Source organism: Lathyrus oleraceus, chromosome 2 (assembly GCF_024323335.1).
Source record: "Lathyrus oleraceus cultivar Zhongwan6 chromosome 2, CAAS_Psat_ZW6_1.0, whole genome shotgun sequence".
Taxonomy (NCBI): domain Eukaryota; kingdom Viridiplantae; phylum Streptophyta; class Magnoliopsida; order Fabales; family Fabaceae; genus Lathyrus; species Lathyrus oleraceus.
Window position 1 is genome coordinate 442,899,837 of NC_066580.1, and position 26,185 is coordinate 442,926,021.

Sequence of the window (26,185 nt, forward strand, 5' to 3'; positions counted from 1 at the left end):
ACAAAAACAAATGTCAATAAACATAAGCCTCATCTTAGATACAAAGCAAGCTACGACGAAGAAAAAGCATAATCAAACCTGAGATAAATTGAATCGCAGGTGGATTATGATAAACACAAATGTATGTCTGGTGGAAGAGAGGTTCTGGGGCCTAGGCGAAATTATATACAATGATAAGGATCAGATCATGGGGGATCATGATAACCATGAAACTTATAGCATTTTCTGACTCGATACACATGCATTTTTATCCGTTTTATATCCATTTTATGTTTGTATGTATTACTATGTTGGTATTTTATTTGTGTTGTAGATATCCTCTAAGTAGGAGTTGACACAAGAGAAAATGAAGCAAAGTTGACCAAAAGTGGAGAAAAGGACACCTCAGCATGGAGTAAGTCAAAGGAGGACATTTTTAGCTTGTGGCGTTCGCCACAGGGGAATATCGTTCGTCATGGTTCCCTTGTCAGCCACGTTCCCCATACTGAACTCATGGCATTCGTCATAAGGCCATGGCGTTCGCCATGGACTTCGTGCCCAAAAATTTAGCAACATAATTACTTGGTCTTCTCTCACTTCTACATATTTTTCTCAAAACGGACCTCTACACGAATTCAACAACCATTCAACAGGTGAAACACTATATATAGGCTTGGTTTTTAGGTTTTTACCATCCAAGTTTTCTAATATTAAGTAGGCAAATAAAATCACTCGATAAAAGTACTTAATTGTTCATATTAGACAATAAGTACTACGTAGAATTCTGAAGAGCCCTGCTTGTACTTGGATCATTCGCTATTTAAGTTTGTCGTTATTTTAATTCCAAAAATTTTCTTTCAAATTTTCTGGTTTTCAGTTTCCGCACTGCATTATTTTCGATACGTATTTTTCTTCTTTAATTTTTCTGCACTTTATTGTTTTGAGTTTCAATATAGTAATTGTTTTTTCTATTTGTTATATTAATTTTAATTGCTACTGTTTTAATTTTAAGTTTTACATGGTATCATCAAAATATATATATATATATATATATATATATATATATATATATATATATATATATATATATATATATATATATATATATTATAACATGAGTATTATGCAAAATATGTCCGACTAAGGCGTTTAGAGTTCAGAATATGAGGACCGTCATTTTGACGGTACTCACATCTAAGTTGCAAACTATTTTTTAAATTAGGATTCGTTTTGAGACTGAATTTTATACTATTTTAAATTAGAATTATTTACTGCGAAAGCGTTAAACTTATAGATATTGATTCCATTTCGAAAGAGAGGAACCCGTACTTTAGATGAAATAACAAAAATCATATTTTAAAGTAAATCAAGAGCGATAACAAATATTATTTTAAATTGCAAAAACAATCATTTTTAAAAATAAAGTTTATAGAAATATATGTGATGCGACAACAACCATTTGTAAGTTTGAACTTTGATGCTACGCGAGCGCCGGCCAGTATCACCTTTAAATTTGTTTTCCAAAAAAAATGACATTTTAATTAATTAGAAGTTCTTAATTTTTAAATGTATAAGTTTTATATTTTAACAGGCTAAACCGCGACAACGACATTGTAGAGTTTAGAATAAAACCCGATTCCTAGTTAGGCGGTAAGAGTTTAGCTTTGCTAATTTTAAAGAATTAAATTTAAATATTCGCTCTTTGTAATTTTACCATATTCCTAAATATATGCGAAATCATTTAAAAGTTACTGTTTATAAAAATAAAAAAATAAAAAACAAGTTGATGAATTTTAAAAATGAAATAAGTTTTGTTTTAATAAAGAGACTGAATTATTTTTATATAATTATGAAGAAAAAAAAAGGTAATGATTTGTAGCATAACCGATACTTTAACACAAAATGAAAAGAGTGAAAAAAATGTCCTTTTTCTTAGGTTGTGGTTGGAGTTGGAGAGAAGAGCATGCACTAAAAAGCAACAATGTTATGTTAGGGGTGGTCGACAACAATAAGTAAACAAACAAAAATGTATGAAAGTGGGTCCCATCTGAGATAACTTAATTAGTGGTTGTGAATCAAGTTTGAGTTCTTGTCAACCCCACATTGCCTTTCAACTTGTGGCTACCAAGTAACTTCATAATAGTACTACTAACTTCACAACAAATTCAACTACTAGTAAATTACTCTCTCTCTCTCTCTCTCAACCCAAAAGGTCCCCCAACACTCCTTCAAACAACTTTCCATCATCAACAACCACCACCACCTCCTTCATCACCCATCTTCATAATACCCCATCATCTATTTTTTCCAATAAAAGAACTTTCTTACATGGATTTGGTAATTATATATTTTTTAATTATTTAAAGTTGAAAATTTTAGTTTTATATTTTTCTGTATCTGACTTTTCAACTTCTGTTTCTATTTTGTTGTTTGAATTTTTATTTTGAAGCAATGAAAGTGAGAGAGTTTAATTATGCGAACGCTTTGTGATGCTTGTGAGAGCGCAGCCGCCATCGTTTTCTGTGCTGCTGATGAGGCTGCACTCTGTCGTGCTTGTGATGAAAAGGTTTGTTGCTATCTTTGATTTGATTTCTAATTATCACTAGTACTATTCAATTTCATGTTCTTTTTGCTTTTGATTAACCTTAAATCATTGCCTCTGAATGTTGATGTTTTTGTAACTGTAATGTTTCATTATTGATGTAGCAATATTGAATTTTGGAATCTTGCTTAACTTGGACAAGTCCATTTATGTGGGATTAGGTTAAAGATTGCACCACTTGCAATTTTGTTTCATGATTCATAAATATATTTTGATTTCATATTTTTGTGTAAATTTGAAATCTAAGGTGTCAGCTTAGGTAAAAGTTTGACCTAATAATACTAACCATAGTGTCATTTTAATTGATAATAGTTTCTCAAAGTTTGTAACCTTTTGGAAATTGTAGGTTCATATGTGCAATAAGCTAGCTAGTAGACATGTTAGGGTTGGTCTTGCGAGTCCAAGTGATGTGCCGCGCTGCGACATATGTGAGAATGCACCTGGTATGAGCTTTCCTATTTTGATCCTTGTTTGTTCTTTTGGTGTTTTTCAGTTGCTTATGTGTTTAACCTTCTTTTCAATCTTTGTTGTAGCTTTCTTCTATTGCGAAACAGATGGAAGTTCCCTTTGTTTGCAATGCGATATGATAGTTCATGTCGGTGGTAAAAGAACACATGGAAGATATCTTCTCTTTAGGCAAAGAGTTGAGGTGTGTCTATCCTTTATCCGAAATGAATTTGTCTCGAAATTGTTATCCGTATTACCTTTTTTTATAGGCGGAAAATGTTACTATGTTAGTATTTTCTCCTTCATTAGGGTTTGAATGAACGATCCTTTTTCGTACTTAAAATGTCTCTTTGTTCCATAGTTTCCAGGTGATAAACCTAGTAATGCAGAGAATCCGTCTTCGCAACCTTTGGATCCGGGTGATATTAAAAGAGGACAAAGTCCACTTCCTAAACAAAAAATGGGAGAGAAGCAACAGAATCATAGGATGCCTCCGGTTCCAACTTTAGAACCTAATGCCGATGGAAATACCAAGATGGAAAATAAATTGATTGATTTGAACATGAAGCCTAATAGAATACACGATCACGCATCGAATCACCAGGTTAGAGTTCGCGGGAAATAAATTTTGTTTCGATGGTTATAAATTTCTGCGGTGATAAATTCGTGTTTGACATCAATTAGATGCCGACCGCAGATGCTTGCAAACTGAATAAACATTAATCACAAACCCTTAAGAGGACTTGGATTCACAGATTCACACAATCCGCATGTTGGTTACTGTTGGATTGAGATCAGAGGTCTAGATTTCAAACTTGCTCTCAATCTAACGACCATGAAAATATGCTGACTGCGTGAATGTGTGGACTTGCTGATTGCAGCAAATCCAAATCCGAAAAATATAGATGATTCCTCTCTACTTTGCAAAGTTCAATATCTAAGTTTTTATATTTTGTGGTTTGAAGTAATCACCTTAAATGCATTTTTTTTTCCTTGGCAGCCATAGATTATGCTACTAGACAATGCTATTCAGGCACGAGAAATCAAATCGACGAAAGGCGAAAGCTTCTCGTTATTGTCATGAATGTTAATTACAAAGGTGGCATGTTCTATTGACATCATGTAGTGGCAAATGAGGCATTGGAGCGTCTCAGTCTGAAGAAATTGTTCTCCCTCCCATCATGTAGGAATTTAGTTTTTTTTAGTTAAACAACACATTGTATCTGTACTGCAAAGCATTGTTAATTACAACACCTGTGACCCCTTTCAATGAATTGTGTGTTGAATTTTGTTTTCCAGTTTCAGTTTTGTATGTGACATTTGTGCTCCACCCAGAACATAGAGGATGATACTTTTTCTTTCTTTTTTATAAATAAAAATGTAACATGTGTTTAGCCAAACCACATTTGAATGATGTCTTGTTTTTGTCGTTGGTTTGTGAATTATTGAGCATCTATCTATCAATCTCTATATAAGACACCATGTGTGATTTAACATCCATGATGAGACTTGGCAGACTTAGCACGCTATTAATGTTTTTTTTCTCAATTTAGAATTCGTATTTTGGTTCTTTTCTGCTGTAGGAGTCTAGCCTCTTATGCTATACTCAATTTTTGTTGCTTTATTGACATGAATTAAACCAATTTCTTTCAAGAATAGTTATTGAAAGATGTGGAAGTTCCCAAGTTTTGAACAAAATCACCAACAAAATTATTGTCACCAAAGGCAACCAAGCCATGCTGGCCTTAGGCTGTCTCATCAAAGGTGCATGCATCTATACCAAATGTTCGGACTTACCAAATGCGCAATAAAACCGGTTTAATTCAACCTCCGTCGTCCATTCAGCTAGTAAATTACCAATTCAATTCAAACTCCATCGTCCATTCAGCTGTAAATAGGTAGGCACTAGCATATTCTTGATGAAGCAAGTCTCTATTTCTTTGGGTATATTTTTTGGAAATTTATCAATTTTCCTTTAAGAAATTCACCAAAATCACTGGAGATTTTCAAACCAAATTTTGATCAACAAAAATTAATCAACATTGGTTGCAAAATTTCGGTTAATAATGGTAATGAAAAGAAACAAAATTGAATTGGAGAAGAAAGAGAGATTAAAGTTTTCGAATAAGGAAGAAAAAGAAATTTCTACAGAGTAACTCTCTTCTCTCAAATGGAGAATTCTTATGCAAGTGCATTGTGTTATCTTACAATCAATAAGGGTTACTACGTATTTATAGATTTTGGGCTTGCTTGTCCCTCAAGCAAAACCCAAATACCTAATTCTGCTAATACTGCAAAATTGAGCCCAAGTAAAAATCCATGTTGAGGCTAACTCCTCAACACTTCGACACCCAGGTGTTTTGACAGCAACATGCTTTGACACCATGACTTTCATTCTCAACACACTGCCCAATTCATTGTGTCTAAGCTATCTATATTCATCATAGACCTTAATTTTTTTAACACTTCGACCTACACTCATTATGTCATGATGTTTCCAACCTAATTCTCAGTTTTACAGTGTTTTAAGTTCAGCTCCGTTTATACTACTTGCTCTCGAAGATAATTGAATCTCATTTCGACGTGCTTGCTTCGTCCATGCGCTATTAGGTTCTTTGCCAGATTGAGTTGTCGATCTTCATGGTCATCGCTCCATGATTCTTCCCTGTAATCTCTTCGACCAAATTCACCATCCATGTTGCTTGACATGCACAAATATAATAAACCATGTACTCTGCCTCAAATGACGACAATGTCACTACTGGTTTCTTTCATGAACTCCAAGCAATTGATGCACCACCTAACATAAACATATAGCCAGTTGTGGATTTTCTATCCTCGACATCACTACACCAACTTGAGCCGGTGTATCCCATTAACTTGTATTCTTTTCCTTCATCAGTTGCAGGAAACAAAATGCCATAGTCGAGAGTTTCTTTCGGATACCTTAGTATCCTCTTCGTCGCTGCTAGGTGTGATACATTTCGCTTCTGCATGAATCTTCTCACCATACCTACAATGTATGCTAGATCAGGCCTTGTGTGACAAAAGTATCAAAGTGATCCAATGATTCTTATGTACTGTGTTGGATCAACATCATCTTCATCTGTTTCTTTCGACAATTGCAATTCGGGCTCAGCTGGAGTCGAAGTTGAGTTGCAACCTTGCATCTCAAATCTCTTAAGTATTTCGCTTGCATATCTTCTTTGGGGCATCATCAAGCCTATACTACTCTTGTAGAATTCGATGCCAAGAAAATATGAGAGATTTCCTAAGTGTGACATTTCAAACTCCCCACTTAGGTAATGTTTGAAATCTTCGATCTCCTTCTTGTAACTTTCTGTTGTCAACAAGTCATCGACATAGAGACATAGTATAAGCAATCTCAATATTGCTTCTTTTTACATGTACTCCATGCTCAGTTGTGCACTTCACAAATTCCTTCACCCTTAGGAAACTGTTTATCTTCCATACAAGGTTTTATGCAGCCTGTATACCTTACTTTTTTTGCCATGTTTCCCAATTCCAATTGGTTGTGCAACATAAAATTATTCATCTAGGGAGTCATTCAAGAATGCACATTTCACATCCATCTAACATTTGTGCCATTTGTTCATTTTTGTTAGACGAACAACCAACCTAATTGTTTCGATTCTAGCAACATGTGCAAAAAATTCATCGAAATCGATTCCTCTATTTTGAAGAAATCCTTTAGCCACAAGCCTTGCCTTATGTCGAGTTACATCACCTTTGGGATTCAACTTCACCTTGTATACACACTTCACATCGATTTCCTTCTTGCCTTGAGGCAGTTTGACAAGTGACTAGGTGTTGTTGACTTCTATGGACTGCAATTCCTCATTCATTACTTGGACCCATTTCGAATCTTTCAATGCTTTAGTTACATTGTCTGGTTCGACATCTGCATAGAAAGCATAGTGTACCATCTCACTTTCATCATTGACCATATTATCTTATGTAATCACATAAGAAACCTCTATTATTTCACGGTGATAATTTTCAACCTACTATCATTTCATGTTCCGGTAATGTATATTGGCACCGCCTATGGGAATCACATGCTGATTCCTACGAATTACCATTGTGTTTTTCTAATTTCTTCTATTGAGCCAACACATTTGCTTATGTTAACCGTTCCAGGCGTTGTAACTGTTTTGGTTCCCAAGTGTCGATCATTGTTAACCTCCTTGAAACTATTTCGATTAATCATCTCCAATGGTAGAATCTAAGGAGACTCGGTATACGACTCACCACAATACAATTCCAGCATCTTACGTCTGATTGAAGATTCAAATGCTTCAATGTGCCATTACAGCAATTCTTACTCTTATGACGAAAGAACCTCTTACAATGGAATAACATCCTTAGCTCTAACATGCTTTGATCTTAATCAATTTCCCAGTCACAATACCACATCGTACTCCAATCCCCCAACCGATCGAGCATGAATCTCTTCAACCTCTGTCATTCCAATAGCAGTTTTTGTTTCATCCATCTCAATAACCTTATCTTCCGATATCATTCCAGTCTTCTGAACCGGATCTACCACGAGCCTCCAATAACTCCAAACAACACTAGGAAGTCATGATGCTAACGAACCCGTGGCTAGCATCTATAATTTAGTGCAATAACAAAATGTGAATCTCCTCAGCAAAAGACTCCTCTGCATATAAGAGAATCAATGGAAAATTTCTTTGTAGGTTGCTACTCGGCTAGAGGTTCAAAGATAGCAAGAAAATGATAAGCATCCCAAATGAGATATTTCCCTTGGTGATTATGACTACCATGGAAAATTTTGACGTGTCAAGGATCATCATTGATGGAGGAAGCTCGTGCGACATTATATACATAGAACTTTTTGATAAGTTAGGCTTGAAAAAGGATAAGTTATCACCTTACATGGACATTGATATTCAAGCCTTCAACGGTCATGTGGCCCGCCCTTGGGATTTCATAAAGATTATGGTGAACCTCAACAAAGGAAAAGACATCGAGATGATGGATATTTCATTCATGGCAGTCTCTTGTAAAAGTGTAAACAACTGCATCTTGGGAAGATCTTTTTCAACAACTCTTGATGTCATTTCTTCCACTGTCTACCTGAAGGTGAGATATTGCAACGTTCACGATGAACCAATGACTATTTATGCAAATATGGAAGAGCTCGTTCCATTCATAAATCCCTGTAGAGGAACCTAGATGCATATGCCTTCCGGTAAATGAATAAGGTATAAGAGGCCAACTCTTCCAAGTATCTCGCCTTAGTTACCAATGTTGTGAACTTAAATACACGTCTAGAGAAAGCCATGCTTGAGGACGAACACAACTCAAAGAGACCTCTCTCAGTCGAGGCTAGGATGAAGATTATGAGGTTGTTACCTAATGGTGATTTTAGCGATCCAGCTTGACGAAAACCAAAGTAAAAAGTGAAAAGATTTGAGTTAACCTTCCTAGTTTTGTGGAGGAGAAAACCATTAAATATCTTAAATCCAATGTTGATTTGTTCGTTATTTCCCTTGAAGAGATGTATGACATTGAATCCATCACTATCTTTCATCAGTTGAACTTTGGCCCTTTCGTCAAGTATTTCTCCCAGAGGAGCTAACATCAATCGTTGAAGAAATACAAAGCTATCATAAATGTTATCAAGGGGATTCTACAAGCAAACTTCATTTCAGAGGTGAAGTACACTTAGTGGTTTTCCATTATTGTTTTATTCAAGGAAGCATTGGGTAAATTACATATCTGTGTTGATTATACCGACTTGAACAAGGCATGCCCAAAAGATTCTTATTTCTTACCAAACATCAATAAGTTAGTAGACAATTCTACAAGTTACAAAACATTATAATTTATGGATGCATCATCAGGCTAACGACAAAGTAGAAGTTGCAAATAAGATTTCGTTGACAGGATTGAAGATAAAACTTGAAGGAACCAAGTGAAATTGGTTAGAAGATCTCATATGTTTCATTTGGTCATATAGAACAACAAATCATTAAACCATAAGGGAAACACCTTTTAGACTCGTCTACAAGACTTAGGCTATTATCCCCGTTGAAGGGAAAGAGCTTAGGTGGAAGAAGACATATCCCTTTCACAACGAAGAGATTTCATGAGTGATTCAGGAAGAGCTAGATTCATGTATGGAAAGATATGTCTGGTCGCCCTTATTGATGCCACTATCAAGCTAGCCACATCGGTCAAATACAACAAGAACATCAAGCTTATAGAATTTGATATTGAGAATCTTTTGATCTGTAGAGTTGATTTAGGGGAAGAAAGTTCGGAAAAGACAAGCTTGCACCAAGATGAGAAATCCCATTCTAGGTAAGAAACAAGACGGGAAAAAGAGCCTACACCATGAATACTCTCCATGCGAAAATTCTCCCAAGAAAGTGAAACACGACTAAGCTAAAGTGGTATTACATCTAAATCACTTTCTTGTGTTGAATTCAAAGCTAAGTCTTATGTAAAATAATATAAAAAATTTCATCACAAATTTAATACATGATATTTTCACACAAGTTTATGTAAATCTTAAACCTTTCATATTGGCACTAACCCTCAAACGCATATTAAGTATTATAATAAAAGGAAAATCCAAGGAAGCCATAAACCTCGAGTGCAAAGTTGGCACACAATTTAAAGACGTCAAACCTCAAATGCAAAGGTGATGCACATATAAATACACCATAAACCTTGAATGCGTAGGTGGTACATACGACCAAATCCCTCGGTAATAGCTAGTGACTCTAGTGCGAAAGAGGTGATGCCTATTATACCGACTTCGAACCAAATCATTGCCATCGTGTTTAACTTGCCAAGCCTTGAACACTTAACTTGTTGTTGCATGAAATAAACAAAGCATTGCACAATAAGAAGAAATAAAACAAAGGAAATCATTCATCAGTTAACAAATACTATGAGGGATACTGACCAACACAAATACTTTCGTAAATCAAATTAACACGGTTGCATCATACCACTCAAAACAAAGAAGGGAATCTTATGGACATAGAGCACCGTCAATAGGAATAGTATTTCCATATATTACATAATAATCAACATGAATTAGCTTCCTTGAAATTTGTATGCCATGATCGAGAAGCTCCACCTTATTCAAGGTTATTTCGAAGGAAACATGCATGAGCATACAATCAGTCTCGATAGTTTTGACATATAGATTATGCATGGAGATTTTCTCAGCTTCCACTGCCTTCAGCTTCTCTTGGATCTTCTTAAAATTCCCATAGGTTTAAGCAAGGTCATGATCGAATCTCTCAAGGCATCCTACATGTTGCCCACAATTTTATATGAAGTGTTAAAAATCCTCATTCACCCTAAATAAGCAGTATCCATGTAATGGCACTTTAGTGCACTCAAGTACCCTAAGTACATGGTATCCCGATTCTATGTGCATGAATCCACATGTAAAACTCCCTTAAAGCAATGTTTTAGTGACGTGATAGGTGTTTAACATTCGTATTCCCTTTGACACTAACTCTCACTTAGCTTTTCAACCAAACTTTTTCTCTCCCCAAAGTATTTTTCCAATAAAATCTCACCCCTAGACAAAACTCACATATTGACCAATCTCAAAGTTCTCACATCAATAATATTCCCTTCATGACTGAAAGTATGGACTTATGGTCAATTGTTTTTGGTTGGTCAAAGGAATGGTCCAATTCAAAAGCTCAATATAACCTCAATTGCCAATTCAACTGGTGAACAAGTAAAAGCTCGCACTGAAACATTACACTAAAGCGAGACACCTTTTCGTCTCGACCATTGATATCCATCCTATGACCATCTGCATCTCATGTCGAACCAACCGATTACGGTTCTAACCGTCAATCCTATATAAGTATGAATCTGAGTCACACTCACGTATTCATTCATTTAACACATTTGCAAGTTTCACTATGACGGCAAACGATGGATGAAAAACGAGAATAAAAATTTAGATTATAAATGGATGAAAAACGAGAATAAAAACCAGTGAGAGTGAAAGTACCTTTTAGGAGAAATCCAATACTCTAATCTTCACCTTGACGGCAAACGATGAAGGGTTTACACATGATAAATAATAAATAATAAAAAAGTCCAAAATAGTGTTAAACTACTTTTTTTTTTCAATTTTACATTAACTAATTTACTTTAGTAGTAATAATATAAAACAAAAAAAATAGTTTATACCATTGAATTTTTTTAATATATAACTAACACCTAATATAGACTCTTACAAAACACCCTTCAATCAAAAGCGATCCATCGAACGACCTCACATAAAACATCAGGTTGGAGACATAATGTAAACAGGAAGTGCAATCAGAAGGAAAACGACCTCACATAAAACATCAGGCTGGAGACATAATGTAAACAGCAAGTGCAACCAGAAGGAAAACACAACCGTAGAAATTCGCTGACAATAACACTAAAACCACAACAACACGACCAAGACAAGCGCCCGTTTTTCTATCATACACCTCAATAACAGACAAATAATCCATAATGTTAACTTGTGAATTATATCTAAGATCTTCATTATAAATATAAACCACCAAGCACTTCACAAACAACACCAAAAGCTTTCAAATATTTCATTCCACATTATTTACTCTGCATTCTTAAGTTATTGAAGTCCCATCTTCTTTTCCATTTTGCTCGTCCAATATTCTAAGTATTTTGTGAATTCTCTCGGAAGAATTAGTTGGATTTATTCTTTATATAGGAAACTCTCAAGAGACTATTATTTGAGGTTGTATTATAGAAAAATGCCTATTGCGCAATAGGATCTCGTAGAGTTAGAGGTGACTTATTGTGGGAATTTCGTGGTTGACAGTCTATTTGAAATTTTTTGGGCAATATATTTTGAAACGTCTTAAGGGGAACGATCTATAAAAATATTTTTATAGATCTCTGTGTGAGGGAAAAGATTCTTAGTCCTTATTTTAATGATGTCAAATCTTTTTAATTGCTCATAATGTATGTTTTGGATTGTGTCATTATATCATAGAATGCATTCATCCTCCAACATGCTCAAAGTATAAGTGAAACGTGTCCATGCATATAGGAGCATCTCATTGACTTGAATATTGCGCTTGATCATCGTTGGTATCTTAGGTTCATAAAAGAATGGTTTCAAGTGATCAAAATATGTCTCAAAAACCATTTTTTAACAGTCTAAGAACTTTGAGTCGACTCACACCTTGCAGCGGTCGACTCATTCATACATATTCTAGAGTCTCTTCTTCAACGAATAACAAGAAAAGTGAAAGATATACACTAAAGTTCATCTTCATCTTTATTTTTCATTTCATTTCTCAACATTTACACACAATAACTTTTGTTGATCATTGTGCATTACTGTGGTGATAACGTCCAAATAGGATTGTGTAATCTTAGTTTGGGTAGAGGCTTTGAGTGAGTTTTTCTTGAATAAAACTATTGGGGTTTCGTCCTCCAAGAATTGGGGATTTTTGCACTAATCTTTGCTTCATAGATTTAGCCGAGTGAAAGGTTTGAAGAACGGTGGATTCGTTCAAACAAGTAACGGTAACCGGAGGATTGTGAAGAAAGGTTAGGGTTCAAGCGTCTTGCGATTGAAGTTAGTCGAGCTAGAATTTTGGAGAACGTGGAGTTCTTGCAATAAGGTAGCTACAACCGGAGGTTTCACGCAGATCCGATCGAAATCAGCCAAACTAGAGTTTTGGAGAACGTGGAGTTCTTGCAATAAGGTAGCTATAACTAGAGGTTTGTTCGAAACGCTTGAAAGACTTGGTTCAACTAGAATCAAGGGGAGAGAAGTGAATAGGATCTGCAACAACACTTGGGGTTGGTTGGTGGTGATCATTTCTTCTCTTGTATTAACTTTGCAACTTGTTAATAAATATCTCAATTCTAGATTTAGAATTAGGGGCAGACATACCCTAAGCGAGGACGAAAGGGGAACTGCCTAAACAAATCTGGTGTTGTTCTCTTTTTCTCTTAACTCTTTAAATTCTGCATAAATTGAGTCTTGTGTGAAATTAATAGTAAAATTAATCTCGCTTAATTGTTGTGCATAGAAGTTGTTCGATAAATTGGTGCAATCACTTTGATTGCAACTAAGTAAAATTCTGCACATTCAATTTGAGTGAAATTGAAACTTGGTGTGGAGTGCTGTCATACGGTGAACTGGACTTTTTGGGATTTGTAATCGCAATGTCGCGGTTAGCAAGAGTCGCCACCGACTTTTCTTTTATCCCTTAAGGAAAGGTGGAAAAGAACAGGAAAGACCTTAATTTTAAATTCTTAGGTTCGGGAGGTACTTTATACAAAGGGAAGGTATTAGCACCCTTTGTATCCATGGTTATCCATGGGCTCTTAATTGCTCAATCATTTATGTTTTCTTTGTTTGAAAAAGGTGGTTGAGAAATGTATGAAAAATGTTTTGAAAATGAGAATTTAACTTTGTAATGATTCTTGCACGAATGTATACAAAGTGGTTATCTCGTTTAATTTAGAAAATAGTTTAGAAAAATATAACTCGGCAATGATCCTAGTACGGATGTATGCTAAGTGGTGATTTTCCAAAAGAAGACGTTTGAAAGGTGTGAGGTGCGGAAAGTATATTTTTTAGGTTATGAATGAGCAATTAAAGTTATACCTGTCCGAGGTCTTTCCGGGCATTTCCTATCCTTATGAGGGTAAAACTGTCCTTACTATTGAAAAGTAAGTAGTTTTATCCTGGGGATGTAGAAGGGTCATCGTAGGGTCATCGATTGGTCATTGAAGGCAACAGTTGTGAGGATACCTTAGCATTCGAAGGGACTATCATCATTTAACCGTAGGCTACACCGAAGGGTCATCGAGGGACAAAATGGTATTTTCGAAGGCAACATCCGAGGGACTATGATGATTTTACCGAAGGGTCTTTGCTAAGGATATCCCCATATTCGCGGGACATGACCGTAATATTGTAATCGTGGGGTAATAAAGAGAGGTCCGATGTCATTTATTTAACGTCCATGTTTTAGGTTCATTAGGTAATTATGGTGATACCGCATTAAATCGATGCATTAAAATCAACATTACATTAAAAATTAATATAGTAAAATTAATTAGGCAATCAATATGAATCTTCACATTAAAGTGAAATAATTTAGGATCCCCCTCCATGAAGGCTTCCCATGCATAAAGCGGAGTATTAGCCGGCTATTTCTTCGGAAGTATGCTAGCCTTTACACCATGAACACACGGATTAAAGCATAAAATACAATTGGAAATTGCATCATAAGATAAATATAACAGCCAAGAATTTAGGCCAAATAATGCAGAATCATCATTAGGTAAACATGAAATAGGCAGCAAAAAGCAAAGCAGCCCTTGGCCCGGTCGCCTCTGCTTCGCCTAGCGAAGGCTCAGCGAAGGCTCGCTGCGGGCTCGCCTAGCGATGAGCTAGCGAGCGGCCACGGGTTTGAAATTTGAGAACATTATGACCTCAACCTGCAGCATGGCTTATGGCATCCAACATACAATTATATGGTTCGGTTTCACAATAGGCAAACACATTTAAATTCTCATGCAAGACTTCAAAATGTTTATGAATTCAATTATAATCCACAAAGTAAGAACATGAAGTGGTACCATATGCCAAGTGAAAATACAAAACGATATCACATGCAAATTAAGATACTAAAGTGATACCACATGCAAAATAAGGATACCAAATGATAATCATATGCCAATTAAGAAGCTAAAGCGATAATAGTGAGGCTAACCTGTTTGCAAATCAAGTTGTAACCTTGAATTGGCGAGCCGGATTGAGTTGGACGGCGGTAGCTTCAGAGTGAGTAAGCGGCCTTCAGGGTTTCCGCCTTCTGAATTCTTTGGATCAGCAGGGTTTCTGTGTTTTCGTCCTCTGGATGCGTGTTTCCGCCCGTCTTCGTCCGTCTGTGAGTGTTTTTTTCGTGGCAGAGGAGCAGGTATTTATAGTAGAGGTGGTGGTGACCTAATGGGCTTAAAATGAGGTCCAAAATTTCAGATTTTCGCAAGCTTCGCTAGGCGAAGGAATTGCTCGCCTAGCGAGCAAACTAGGTCTGGGCTTTTTTGCTGGATCTGGTGCTTCGCTGGGCGAGTGGCATGATGAAATGCTCGCTAGGCGAAGGAGCTGCTCGCCTAGCGAGCAAGCTGTTTTGGGCCGCCTGTGGGTTGGGCCTGTTATGAGTGGGCTTTTGTCCATTTGATATCAGTGCCTTGCAGAACAAGTCAGAGGGTCTTGAGAAATGCTTTGTAATACCAACGGGCAAATTTTGGGGTATGACAGCTGCCCCTGTTCAATATTCTCGAACCGAGAGAGTAGAATGGCACGTGCCGTTCGTGGTCTGGAGGTGAAAGATTATTGAACACTAGAATGCCCCGAAAATTTGCGCTTGTCTTTCGGTCTTGCCGGAGATGGGCTTAGAGATGCCATCCAAGAAACTTGCTGAGGAGATTTCCAGATTGCGTCGTACGTTAGACGATGTCTGAAGATATGGATGTCATACCGGGTCATACGCTAGACCGTATGGTGAGCCATCCATTATGCTGTCGACTTTGCTGGGGAGTCAGAGTATGCTATATGCTGCTGGGGATATGGGATCAGCATGGGTCGTATGTTAGACCGCGTCTGAATACCAAAGTGAGCTGTTCATTAGGCGGATGACTTTGCTGGGGATGAAAGATCAGAATGGATCGTATGCTAGATCGTATCTGAGTTGCAGAATGGGCCGTACGTTAGGCTGAATCTGCTGAAAAGGGAGTAGTCGTGTACCAGACCACCATTCAGAAGTGTACCTGTCCGAAGGTATCACCTGAGTAAGGGAGTAGCCATATACCAGACTATCATTCAGGAATGTACCTGTCCGAAGGTAGCATCTGAGAAAGGGAGTAGCCGTATACTAGACTACCATTCAGGAATGTACCTGTCCGAAGGTAGCACCTGAGAAAGGGAGTAGCCATATACTAGACTACCATTCAGGAATGTACCTGTCCGAAGGTAGCACCTGAGAAAGGGAGTAGCCGTATACTAGACTACCATTCAGGAATGTACCTGTCCGAAGGTAGCATCTGAGAAAGGGAGTAGCCGTATACTAGACTACCATTCAGGAATGTACCTGTCCGAAGGTAGCACCTGAGAAAGGGAGTAGCCATATACTAGACTACCATTCAGGAATGTACCTGTCCGAAGGTAGCACCTGAGAAAGGGAGTAGCCGTATACTAGGCTACCATTCAGGAATGTACCTGTCCGAAGGTAGCACCTGAGAAAGGGAGTAGCCGTATACTAGACTACCATTCAGGAATGTACCTGTCCGAAGGTAGCACCTGAGAAAGGGAGTAGCCGTATACTAGACTACCATTCAGGAATGTACCTGTCCGAAGGTAGCACCTGAGAAAGGGAGTAGCCGTATACTAGACTACCATTCAGGAATGTACCTGTCCGAAGGTAGCACCTGAGAAGATGAAGGTTTAACTTGGTCGTACATTAAACCATACTTGAGTTGTTGAAGATCAGAATGGATCGTACGTTAGATCGTATCTGAGCTAGAGGTCCAAATGGGTCGTACGTTAGACCGTATTGGAGTTGCTGAGAGTCAGAATGGATCGTACGTTAGACCGTATCTGAGTTGAAAGAGTCATATGTTGGACCGAATCAGAATGAACCGTACGTTAGGCTGTATCTGATAATATTTGTTGCATTGGCGATAAATGTCCGGGAGTATATCTGGGAGGTGTAGTTGAATCCTGAATGTAATTGATACAGATGTCCGTCTGGATGGACCTTTGTGTTGATTGTATCAAGAGGATAATTAACCTGAAAAACAACATTAGCCTCATGCAATGTCATGATGCATGAGATGTTTTATGCCTGCGAACCTGGTATGCATGTATATGCCTGTATATGAAATGATGTAAAGTGTATGATGCGGAATGAAATAAATGTGGGCGTTGTATGCAGGTATGTAGTATGAAATGATGTAATGAATGCACTAGGCGTCTGAAGCATTCTTCCAGGGGACACTACTGGGGAGATAGATCTCAGTCTGCTGGTCAGAGGCATTGGTGTTGATGGCCCTTCCTTAGCTGGGGATTTGGGTTCTGTCCAACGGGCCTGGCTGGGGATGGAAGAGATGACTTGTCTGTCTGGTGTTGCCGACCTCTTCTGGGGAATAACTGGCGTTGCCGGGGAATCGGATTAGCAACTGACTCCTTGGGGAAGCGTGGTTAGACCTTCTCCACGATCCTGAAGTCGTGTAGTAATTGCTATCGCTATTTTAGGCATGCATTTTTGGTAAACATCGATCATATTCAAGTGCATAAGTCAATTCAAATGAAACCAATGGACGTTTACGCAAACAAAACAGAGAACGTGAAACAAAAGCATCTTTTTGGAAATGAAATTGTATTGATGTTGAAAGAGGGCCTATAAACAGGCAATTTATGTACAAGGAGACGGAAATCCTAGTAAGAGGAAATTGTCAAGAAAAAGAGAAAGCTATGCAGAAAAAGTCCTATTGATTTTGATTCCACTATTGTCATTATGTCTTTAAGTATCTCATCCCCTGCTGTCAGATAGAAGTGATTGGCTTGTTCAGCCCCTGGAACTGGGTTGAAGGGGCAGAGAACGGGACATAGTCATACGCTTTAATCCCTAATTTTTGCCTGGACCGCCTTTTCAGGTTTTCAGTCCACCGGGATACCCTTTTTTGCCCAAGCCGCCTTTTCAGGTTTTCGACTTGCCGGGTATACGTCTTTATATATTTATCCCTAATTTTTGCCCGAACCCTTTTGGTTCGCCGGGATGCCCTTACTTTTGCCTAGGTACGTCGACCTAGCGGGTCTCTTTTATGCGTAGTATTTTTTAACTATGTCCGCGTTCACAGGATGCGGGAAATCTTCGCCATCCATTGTAGCAAGTATCATGGCTCCACCCGAGAATACCTTCTTAACCACAAATGGCCCTTCGTATGTGGGAGTCCACTTGCCTCTGGGGTCACCTTGTGGTAGAATGATACGCTTGATCACCAAGTCGCCTACCTGATATACCTGTCTCTTGACTCTTTTGTTGAATGCTTGGGTCATGCGCTTCTGATATATCTGCCCGTGACAAACAGCCGCAAGTCTCTTCTCGTCAATCAAGTTTATTTGATCGAGTCGAGTCTGAATCCATTCATCTTCGTCTAAGCCCGCCTCTTTCATGATTCTTAGAGAGGGAATCTGGACTTCCACCGGTAAAACGGCTTCCATTCCGTAGACTAAAGAGAAAGGAGTTGCCCCTGTCGAAGTTCGCACGGAGGTACGATAACCATGAAGAGCAAATGGTAACATCTCATGCCAGTCTTTGTATGTTACCGTCATCTTTTGTATGATCTTCTTGATGTTCTTATTAGCAGCTTCTACGGCGCCATTCATCTTTGGCCGGTACGGAGAAGAATTATGATGCTTTATTTTGAACTGCGTGCAGAGTTCCGTAATCATCTTGTTATTCAAATTAGTACCATTGTCCGTGATAATTCTTTCAGGGATGCCATACCGACAAATAAGACTATTTTTGATGAACCGTGCCACCACATTCTTGGTGACAGAAGCGAAGGAGGCTGCCTCTACCCACTTCGTGAAGTAATCAATAGCGACGAGAATGAAGCGATGTCCATTTGAAGCCGTAGGTTTAATCTCTCCGATCATATCGATGCCCCACATTGCAAAGGGCCAAGGAGCTGTCAACACGTTCAATGGAGCAGGAGGCGCATGTACTTTATCCGCATAGATCTGACACTTGTGGCAGGTTCTGGAGTGACGGTGGCAATCAGCTTCCATGGTAGACCAATAATACCCTGATCTCAGAATCTTCTTGGCCATTGTATGTCCATTAGAATGAGTCCCAAAAATGCCGTCATGCATGTCTCCCATAATCTTTTCTGCTTCCTTTTTATCCACACAGCGAAGCAGAGTCGAGTCATGATTACGTTTGTATAACACTCCATTACTCAGAAAGAATTTAGCGGAGAACTTCCTCAAGAATTTTCTGTCCTTGATGGATGCCCCTTCAGGGTATTCCTGAGCTTCCAAATATCTTCTTATGTCGTGGAACCAAGGTTTCTCCTGTACCTTCTCAGTGTTAAGTCCATAACAGTACGCTGGTTCATCTAACCGCCCAATGGTAATCATGGGAGCTTCACCGTCCCATCTGACTCTGAACATAGACGACATGGTAGCTAATGCGTCTGCCAACTGATTCTCTTCTCGTGGGATATGTTCAAATGTTATCTCTTCAAAGTATGGGATCAATGTCATCACCTGCTCTCGATAAGGGATGAGATTTGGATGTTTAGTATCCCATTCCCCTTTGATCTGACTGATTACCAAGGCCGAATCTCCGTACACACTCAAAAGCTTGATTCGCCAGTCTATAGCAGCCTTGAGTCCAAAAATACATGCTTCATACTCAGCCATATTATTGGTGCAATGAAAACATAGTCTAGCAGTGAGAGGTGTATGGTAACCTCCGGGAGAAATGAGTACAACCCCAACACCATGGCCCAATGCATTAGAAGATCCATCAAAGACCATAGTCCATCGGGATCCCCATTCGGGTCCTTCATCTGGTTTAGGTTTTTCATTATCCGTAACAAACATGACATCCTCATCTGGGAACTCAAAATTCATAGATTGGTAATCATCCACCGCTTGATGAGCCAAATGATCAGCCAACACGCTTCCTTTGATTGCTTTCTGGGTAGTACATTGGATATCGTACTCTGTTAAGATCATCTGCCATCTCGCTATTCTTCCGGAGAGGGCAGGCTTCTCGAACATGTATTTGATGGGATCCATCCTAGAAATCAACAAAGTGGTCTGATTCAACATATACTGTCTTAGTCGGCGAGCAGCCCAGGCCAAAGCACAGCAAGTTCTCTCGAGCAGTGAGTATCTTGTTTCACAGTCGGTAAACTTTTTGCTCAGGTAGTATATGGCATGCTCTTTTCGACCAGACTCGTCATGTTGCCCCAATACACACCCCATTGAACTTTCTAACACGGTCAAATACATGATTAGAGGTCTTCCTTCGACTGGTGGTATCAGAATTGGAGGTTCCTGGAGATATTTCTTGATTTTGTCAAAGGCTTCTTGGCATTCGTCATTCCATATCATTTCTTGATTTTTCCTCAGTAATTTGAAGATGGGTTTGCAGGTAGCGGTCAAGTGGGAGATAAATCGGGCAATGTAGTTCAAGCGTCCCAAGAAACCTCTGACCTCTTTCTCCGTACGGGGAACTGGCATTTCTTGAATAGCTCTCACTTTAGCCGGGTCAACCTCAATTCCTTTACCACTGACAATAAAGCCCAAGAGTTTACCGGATCTTACTCCGAAAGTGCATTTGTTCGGGTTCAATCTCAACTTGTATTTCTTCAACCTCTCAAACAGTTTGTATAAATGATCTAGATGTTCCTCTTCAGTATGAGATCTGGCTATCATGTCATCCACATATACTTCTATCTCATGATGAATCATATCATGGAACAAAACCACCATAGCACGCTGGTATGTTGCCCCGGCGTTCTTTAGACCGAATGGCATTACTTTGTAACAGAAGGTGCCCCATTGCGTCACAAACGTAGTTTTCTCCATGTCCTCAGGTGCCATCTTAATCTGGTTATAACCCGAGAATCCATCCATGAATGAGAATACTTTGTGTTGAGCGGTGTTATCTACCAGAACATCAATGTGTGGGAGTGGAAAGTCGTCTTTGGGACTTGCTTTATTCAGGTCTCGGTAATCTACGCACATTCGCACCTTACCATCCTTCTTTGGCACAGGCACCACATTAGCAACCCATTGAGGATAAGAAGTAACAGCTAGGAAACCGGCATTGAATTGCTTCATAACCTCGGCTTTGATTTTCTCAGACATTTCAGGACGCATGCGGCGAACCTTTTGCTTGACAGGACGGCAATCTTCCTTCGTAGGCAGCCGATGCACCACTATATCAGTATCCAACCCAGGCATGTCTTCATAAGACCAAGCGAAAACCTCTACATAGTCATGTAACATCCGAATCAATCTTTCCTTGACACTGCTTTCCAATCCTGCTCCTATTTTGACTTCTTTTCTGTCTACCTCAGTACCCAGATTTACAATTTCGAGGGATTCTTCATGCGGCTGTATAGTCTTTTCCTCTTGCAGTAATAGTCTGGCAAGCTCTCCAGGGACTTCACAATCTTCCTCACTTCCATCTTCGGCTTGGTAGATTGGATTTTCAAAGTCATAATGAACAGTAGCGGAATTATTATCAATAGGATCCAGAGTGAGTACGGATCTGCAATTTGTTACGTGAGTGTGTGTAAGAATGCATAGCTTGTTTGAAAGACGACAGGAAAAAATAAAGAGCGCAATATTTGAATGCGAAATGTCCATTGATTTATTGAATATGACAATATGCTTATGAAATGACGAAACCCTTAACAAATTAGCTATTGTGCCCCGGGTATAGACACAATGCTTTACGAAGTTCAATTAAAATTTGCAATGCTAAATAGACAATAACAATTACTCCTGACTAAAGGAGATCGGGATGATGTCTTCAGCCTTCCAATTATTGAGTCCGTTGCCAATTGTTGGGTAGATCCAGCTATCCAGGTCGCAATCACTGTCAGCATCTTCTACAACATTGATTTGATCTTTGACCATCTTTTCAGAGTTGAATCCCAGACCAGCTTTGTCAGACTTGTACGGTACGTTGATCAGTTGACCCCAGCCAGTACAGCCACCATCTTCCACTACAGCTTGAGCATCTTTCAGAGAAATCATAGCAGGAGGAGCACGAATAATCTTGGGCACACAGGGAGTTGGCTTAAGGACAGGATCGGGCGGAGAAACCACTTCAAATGACTGAGTCGGAGTCTCGAAGAATTCACCATCCATTTCAACGTATCTGAAGGTATGCACACTACTGACAATGTATTCTTCTTCCCCACACACAGTGACGATCTTACCCTCTATTGGATACCTCAGCTTTTGATGGAGAGACGAAGCTACAGCGCCTGCCTCATGAATCCAAGGGCGTCCCAGTAAGCAGGAGTAGGCAGGGCGAATGTTCATTACATAAAAAGTAGTGTTGAAGACTTGAGGTCCTATCTTGATAGGGAGAACAACTTCACCGTGGACAACACTCTTTGCACCATCGTAAGCCCGCACCACAATGTCACTAGGCTTCAGCTCAATGCTCTTGCAGTCAAGTTTCTCGAGCACGGCTTTCGGTAACACATTCAAAGAAGAGCCATTATCGATCAACACATGAGACAGGGTGATTCCTTTACACTCAATAGAGATATGCAGAGCCTTATTATGGTTCTTTCCCGCTGGTGTCAGGTCAGCATTGGAAAAACCTAGGCCACCGTCGACAGTCAGATTAGCAACATAGTTTTCGAACTGATCAACGGAGGTCTCCTGAGGTACATGGGCAGTCTTTAGGAATTTTATCAAGGCATTGGCATGAGATTCAGAAGACAACAACAAGGACAACATCGAGATTTTGGAAGGAGTGTGCCCCAACTGCTCTACCACATCAAAATCACTCTTGCGGATGATTTTCAACACTTCTTCCATTTCTCGTTTGGCAACGTCTTCAGTAGTAGCTTCGACCGGTGTCTCTGACTGGGAAGGATTGACTGGTTCCTTTCCTCGAGTCTCAGGAGCTGGGGGTGAGATCTCTGGAGAGAAGATCCTTCCGCTTCGAGTAACTTTACTAGTCCCCACGATGTCTTTAGGATTAGCAGAATCACCAACTTGCTTTACGCCATGGATGTACACCTCGCCTCCATAATTCCACGGAATGGCCTTGCTTGAGGAGTACGGTATTGGGCCAGGTGCCGTAATGATCAGGGGAGCTGCTCTAGGCTCAGCAATGATCTTCACAGGTACCCTGGGAGCGGTAATCTTTACTGGAACCTTGGACCTTGCAATCACAGATACTTCTTCAACAGGGTTTTCCGTCTTAGAAACCCTTTCAAAGAGAATCGTACGATCGTCCATCAGCTGTTGAATGCCATTTTTCAATTTCAAACAGTCCTCGGGCCAAAGTGTGCAGAGATTGCAATCTTCAGTACAACCTGGAAATAAACCAGCTTGCAATAAATTCCGCTTTATGATCGGGAGAGGAGATGTTAAGTCCGCTACAGTAGTGATGAGAGAATCGTCATCGAGAGCATTAACAGCCTTGTCATGATTAGGCATAGGTGCATTGATGACATTAGGAGTCTCCGGAGGCTCGAACTCAATTTCCCCAGCATCGATCATGTCCTGAATCTTATTCTTCAGCAGCCAACAGTCATTTGTATCATGCCCGGGGCTATCGGAGTGATATGCACACCTGGCATTGGGATTATAACGAGGCGAAGCAGTGTTGACATTTGCAGGAGGACCTCTGAGAGTGATTAAATTTACCTTCAGCATGCTTTGCAGTGCTTGTGCTAGAGTCATATTGAGCTTGGTAAACTGCCTTCTTGGTCTGTCTTGTCTTTGCTGGAAGTTTTGAGCTGGCGGGGCTGCGATTGTCACCGCTCCAATGGCATGGTCACCGATTTTCTTATTATGACTCCTTTGACCATACACAGCATTGGATTCATTCTTCCCATGGTAGGACCTTTTACTGCTTGTAGAAGTAGTTGCCTGTAACTTTCCACTTCGAATGCCGCTCTCCACCCGTTCACCTGTCAATATAAGTTCAGTGAAACCTGATGAAGAACTCCCCAGTAGGTGGCTGTAGAATGGGCCAGTCAGGGTACCCATGAACAGGTCTACTAATTCTCGGTCAGTCATAGGGGGTTTGACCCTGCCGGCCAAATCTCTCCATTTCTGAGCATACTCTTTGAAGCTTTCTTTAGATCCCATGGCCATATTCTGCAACTGTAGCCGAGTAGGTGCTAATTCTGAATTGTACCGGTACTGCTTATAGAAAGCTGTTGCTAAATCAGTCCAGGTGCGGATGTCAGAACTCTCGAGCTGATAATACCATTCCAAATGAGTGCCAGACAGACTTTCTTGGAAGAAATGGATCCATAGTTTCTTATCAGTGGTATGCGGCTGAATCTTTCTCACATAAGCCCTTAGATGCATCTGAGGACAAGACGCACCATCGTACTTACTGAAAGTGGGGATTTTGAATTTGCGAGGAATGGTCACATCGGAGACCAGACCCAAACTTTCGAAATCCAGACCAGGTGTCTGCTGACCCTCCATGGCTAGCATGCGTTCTTCCAGCAGTTTGTATTTATCATCCCTTGGAGAGTACTGTTCATTTTCATACTCTTCATCAGCATCCTCAGGGTTAGAGAAATCGACATTCTCCTCCTCTGAATCATTTTCCTCTTCCTCTTCTGGGCCATTCGGGATTCCAAATTTGATTCCCGTAGCCTGTCCTTTACGCCTTCTGCCCGGGTTAATGAAGCTCACAGCTTTCTTGTCCTTCTTCTTTTCAACCAAAAGAGCCTTCAGCTCCTCCTGTCCCTTGGATAGGCTTAACATCATCTCCTTGAACTGAGCATTTTGAGTCTGGAGATCTTTGACAGTCTGTTCGAGATCCATTTTTCTGTTTAAGAGGCAGACCGTGAGAATATGGTCTTTTAGAATACCTGTTATGCAATGTTATGTTATGTGATGCAATGCATGAAATGTTTTCAAGGACTTTTGGAATTTAACTTTGCATAAATCCCCAACAAGAGAGAAATGTTTATTGCTACTTTTTTCAATATTCATTACAAAAGGAATAATAATAGAATACAATGAAAGCTCAAGTCTCCCAGGGGCGACTTCTTTTTGGGCGAAGATATGCATTGAGTCTTCGCTCCTCATTAAGCTGACTGGTGAGCTCTAACACTTTCTTCCTTTCTGCATTGAACTGAGCTTCGAAAGTATCTCTCTCCTCTCTCAACTGGGTCCAGGATCTTTTCAATTCCTCAGCATCAGTAGGCATATCTGGATAAGGAATGATCTGGGAAGTAACTCCTTCGACCTCTGATTCAACAATTAATGGTCCGACTGCAAGATATGGCATGACAAGTTCGCGAGCTCGGGCGCGTACCCATCTGAGATAAGGCTCCATAGGAATAGAATTTTTCTTTCCTAAATTGCTCCTTTTCACCATGCTCCAGGCTCGTACAAACCTTTGGCGGAGACCTTGAGAGTCATTGTCATAGTCAAACACTGTACCTTGAATAATTATTTCATGTGGACCATCTCTTCGGGCCTGCCCAAACTGACGTAGGGCTAAGGCAGGATTATAAGTAATACCTCCTCTTATCCCCATGAGTGGTACATTAGGGAATTCTCCACAACGGTCGATGAGGGTGACGTTTTCTCTGAGACTGGAACACCAACGGATGTCTGAATGGGAGAGTGCCATTATCCTTTGAGACCATTTCAGATTTTGATTACTCTTCGGGACTGATTGAGGGAGGTGCGAAATAAACCACCTAGACAACAAAGGTACGCAGCACATGAGAGTCCCTTGCCTCCTCATAGTACGAGTGTGAAGGGAATGCAAGACATCTCCAAGCAAGGTAGGCACAGGGTTATGAGTGAGGAATATCTTAATAGCATTCACATCTATGAATTGGTCCGGATTAGGGAATAGCACCAAACCATAGATTAGCAATGCTAGAACATCTTCAAAAGCACGGACATTCATAACTTTTAAGAATTCTCGGGCCTTACTTGTCAGAAATTTGGCAAGTAAACCTTTTGTTCCACTCCTTGTTACCCAATTGGTCTCAATGTCAGACTTTGTCATGTGTAAAGCTGCGGCAACTTCTTCAGACTTTGGCATCTTTTCTAAACCACTGAAGGGTATTTGATCCAGGATAGGTATCCCAAGTAGCTGGGAGAATTCTTCTAATGTGGGTACCAGCTGATAATCTGGGAAAGTGAAGCAATGATGTTTAGGATCGAAGAACTGGAATAGAACTCTCATCATATCTTCTTTGAAACCAGTGGTAACTAAGTTGAGAAGATGACCATGTTTCTTGTTGAACTGAGCATGATCGGGAAGTTCTAGCACCAAATCCTTGAGTCGAGGAGAGATTGCTACAAGATTGATCCGGATAGTCTTCCTGGAA

General features: G+C 39.6%; 1 protein-coding gene across 1 annotated transcript; it reads left to right on the top strand.

Annotated features, from left to right (window-relative positions):
* Positions 1 to 2,104: 2,104 nt before the first annotated feature.
* On the top strand, positions 2,105 to 4,442 carry LOC127120169 (B-box zinc finger protein 18). Its single transcript, XM_051050576.1, has 6 exons — positions 2,105 to 2,316; positions 2,429 to 2,545; positions 2,928 to 3,024; positions 3,115 to 3,230; positions 3,390 to 3,632; positions 4,029 to 4,442. The coding sequence occupies exons 2-6, from the start codon at positions 2,453 to 2,455 to the stop codon at positions 4,032 to 4,034; spliced, it is 555 nt and encodes a 184-aa protein (XP_050906533.1). The 5' UTR covers positions 2,105 to 2,316; positions 2,429 to 2,452; the 3' UTR covers positions 4,035 to 4,442.
* The last annotated feature ends 21,743 nt before the right edge of the window (positions 4,443 to 26,185 follow it).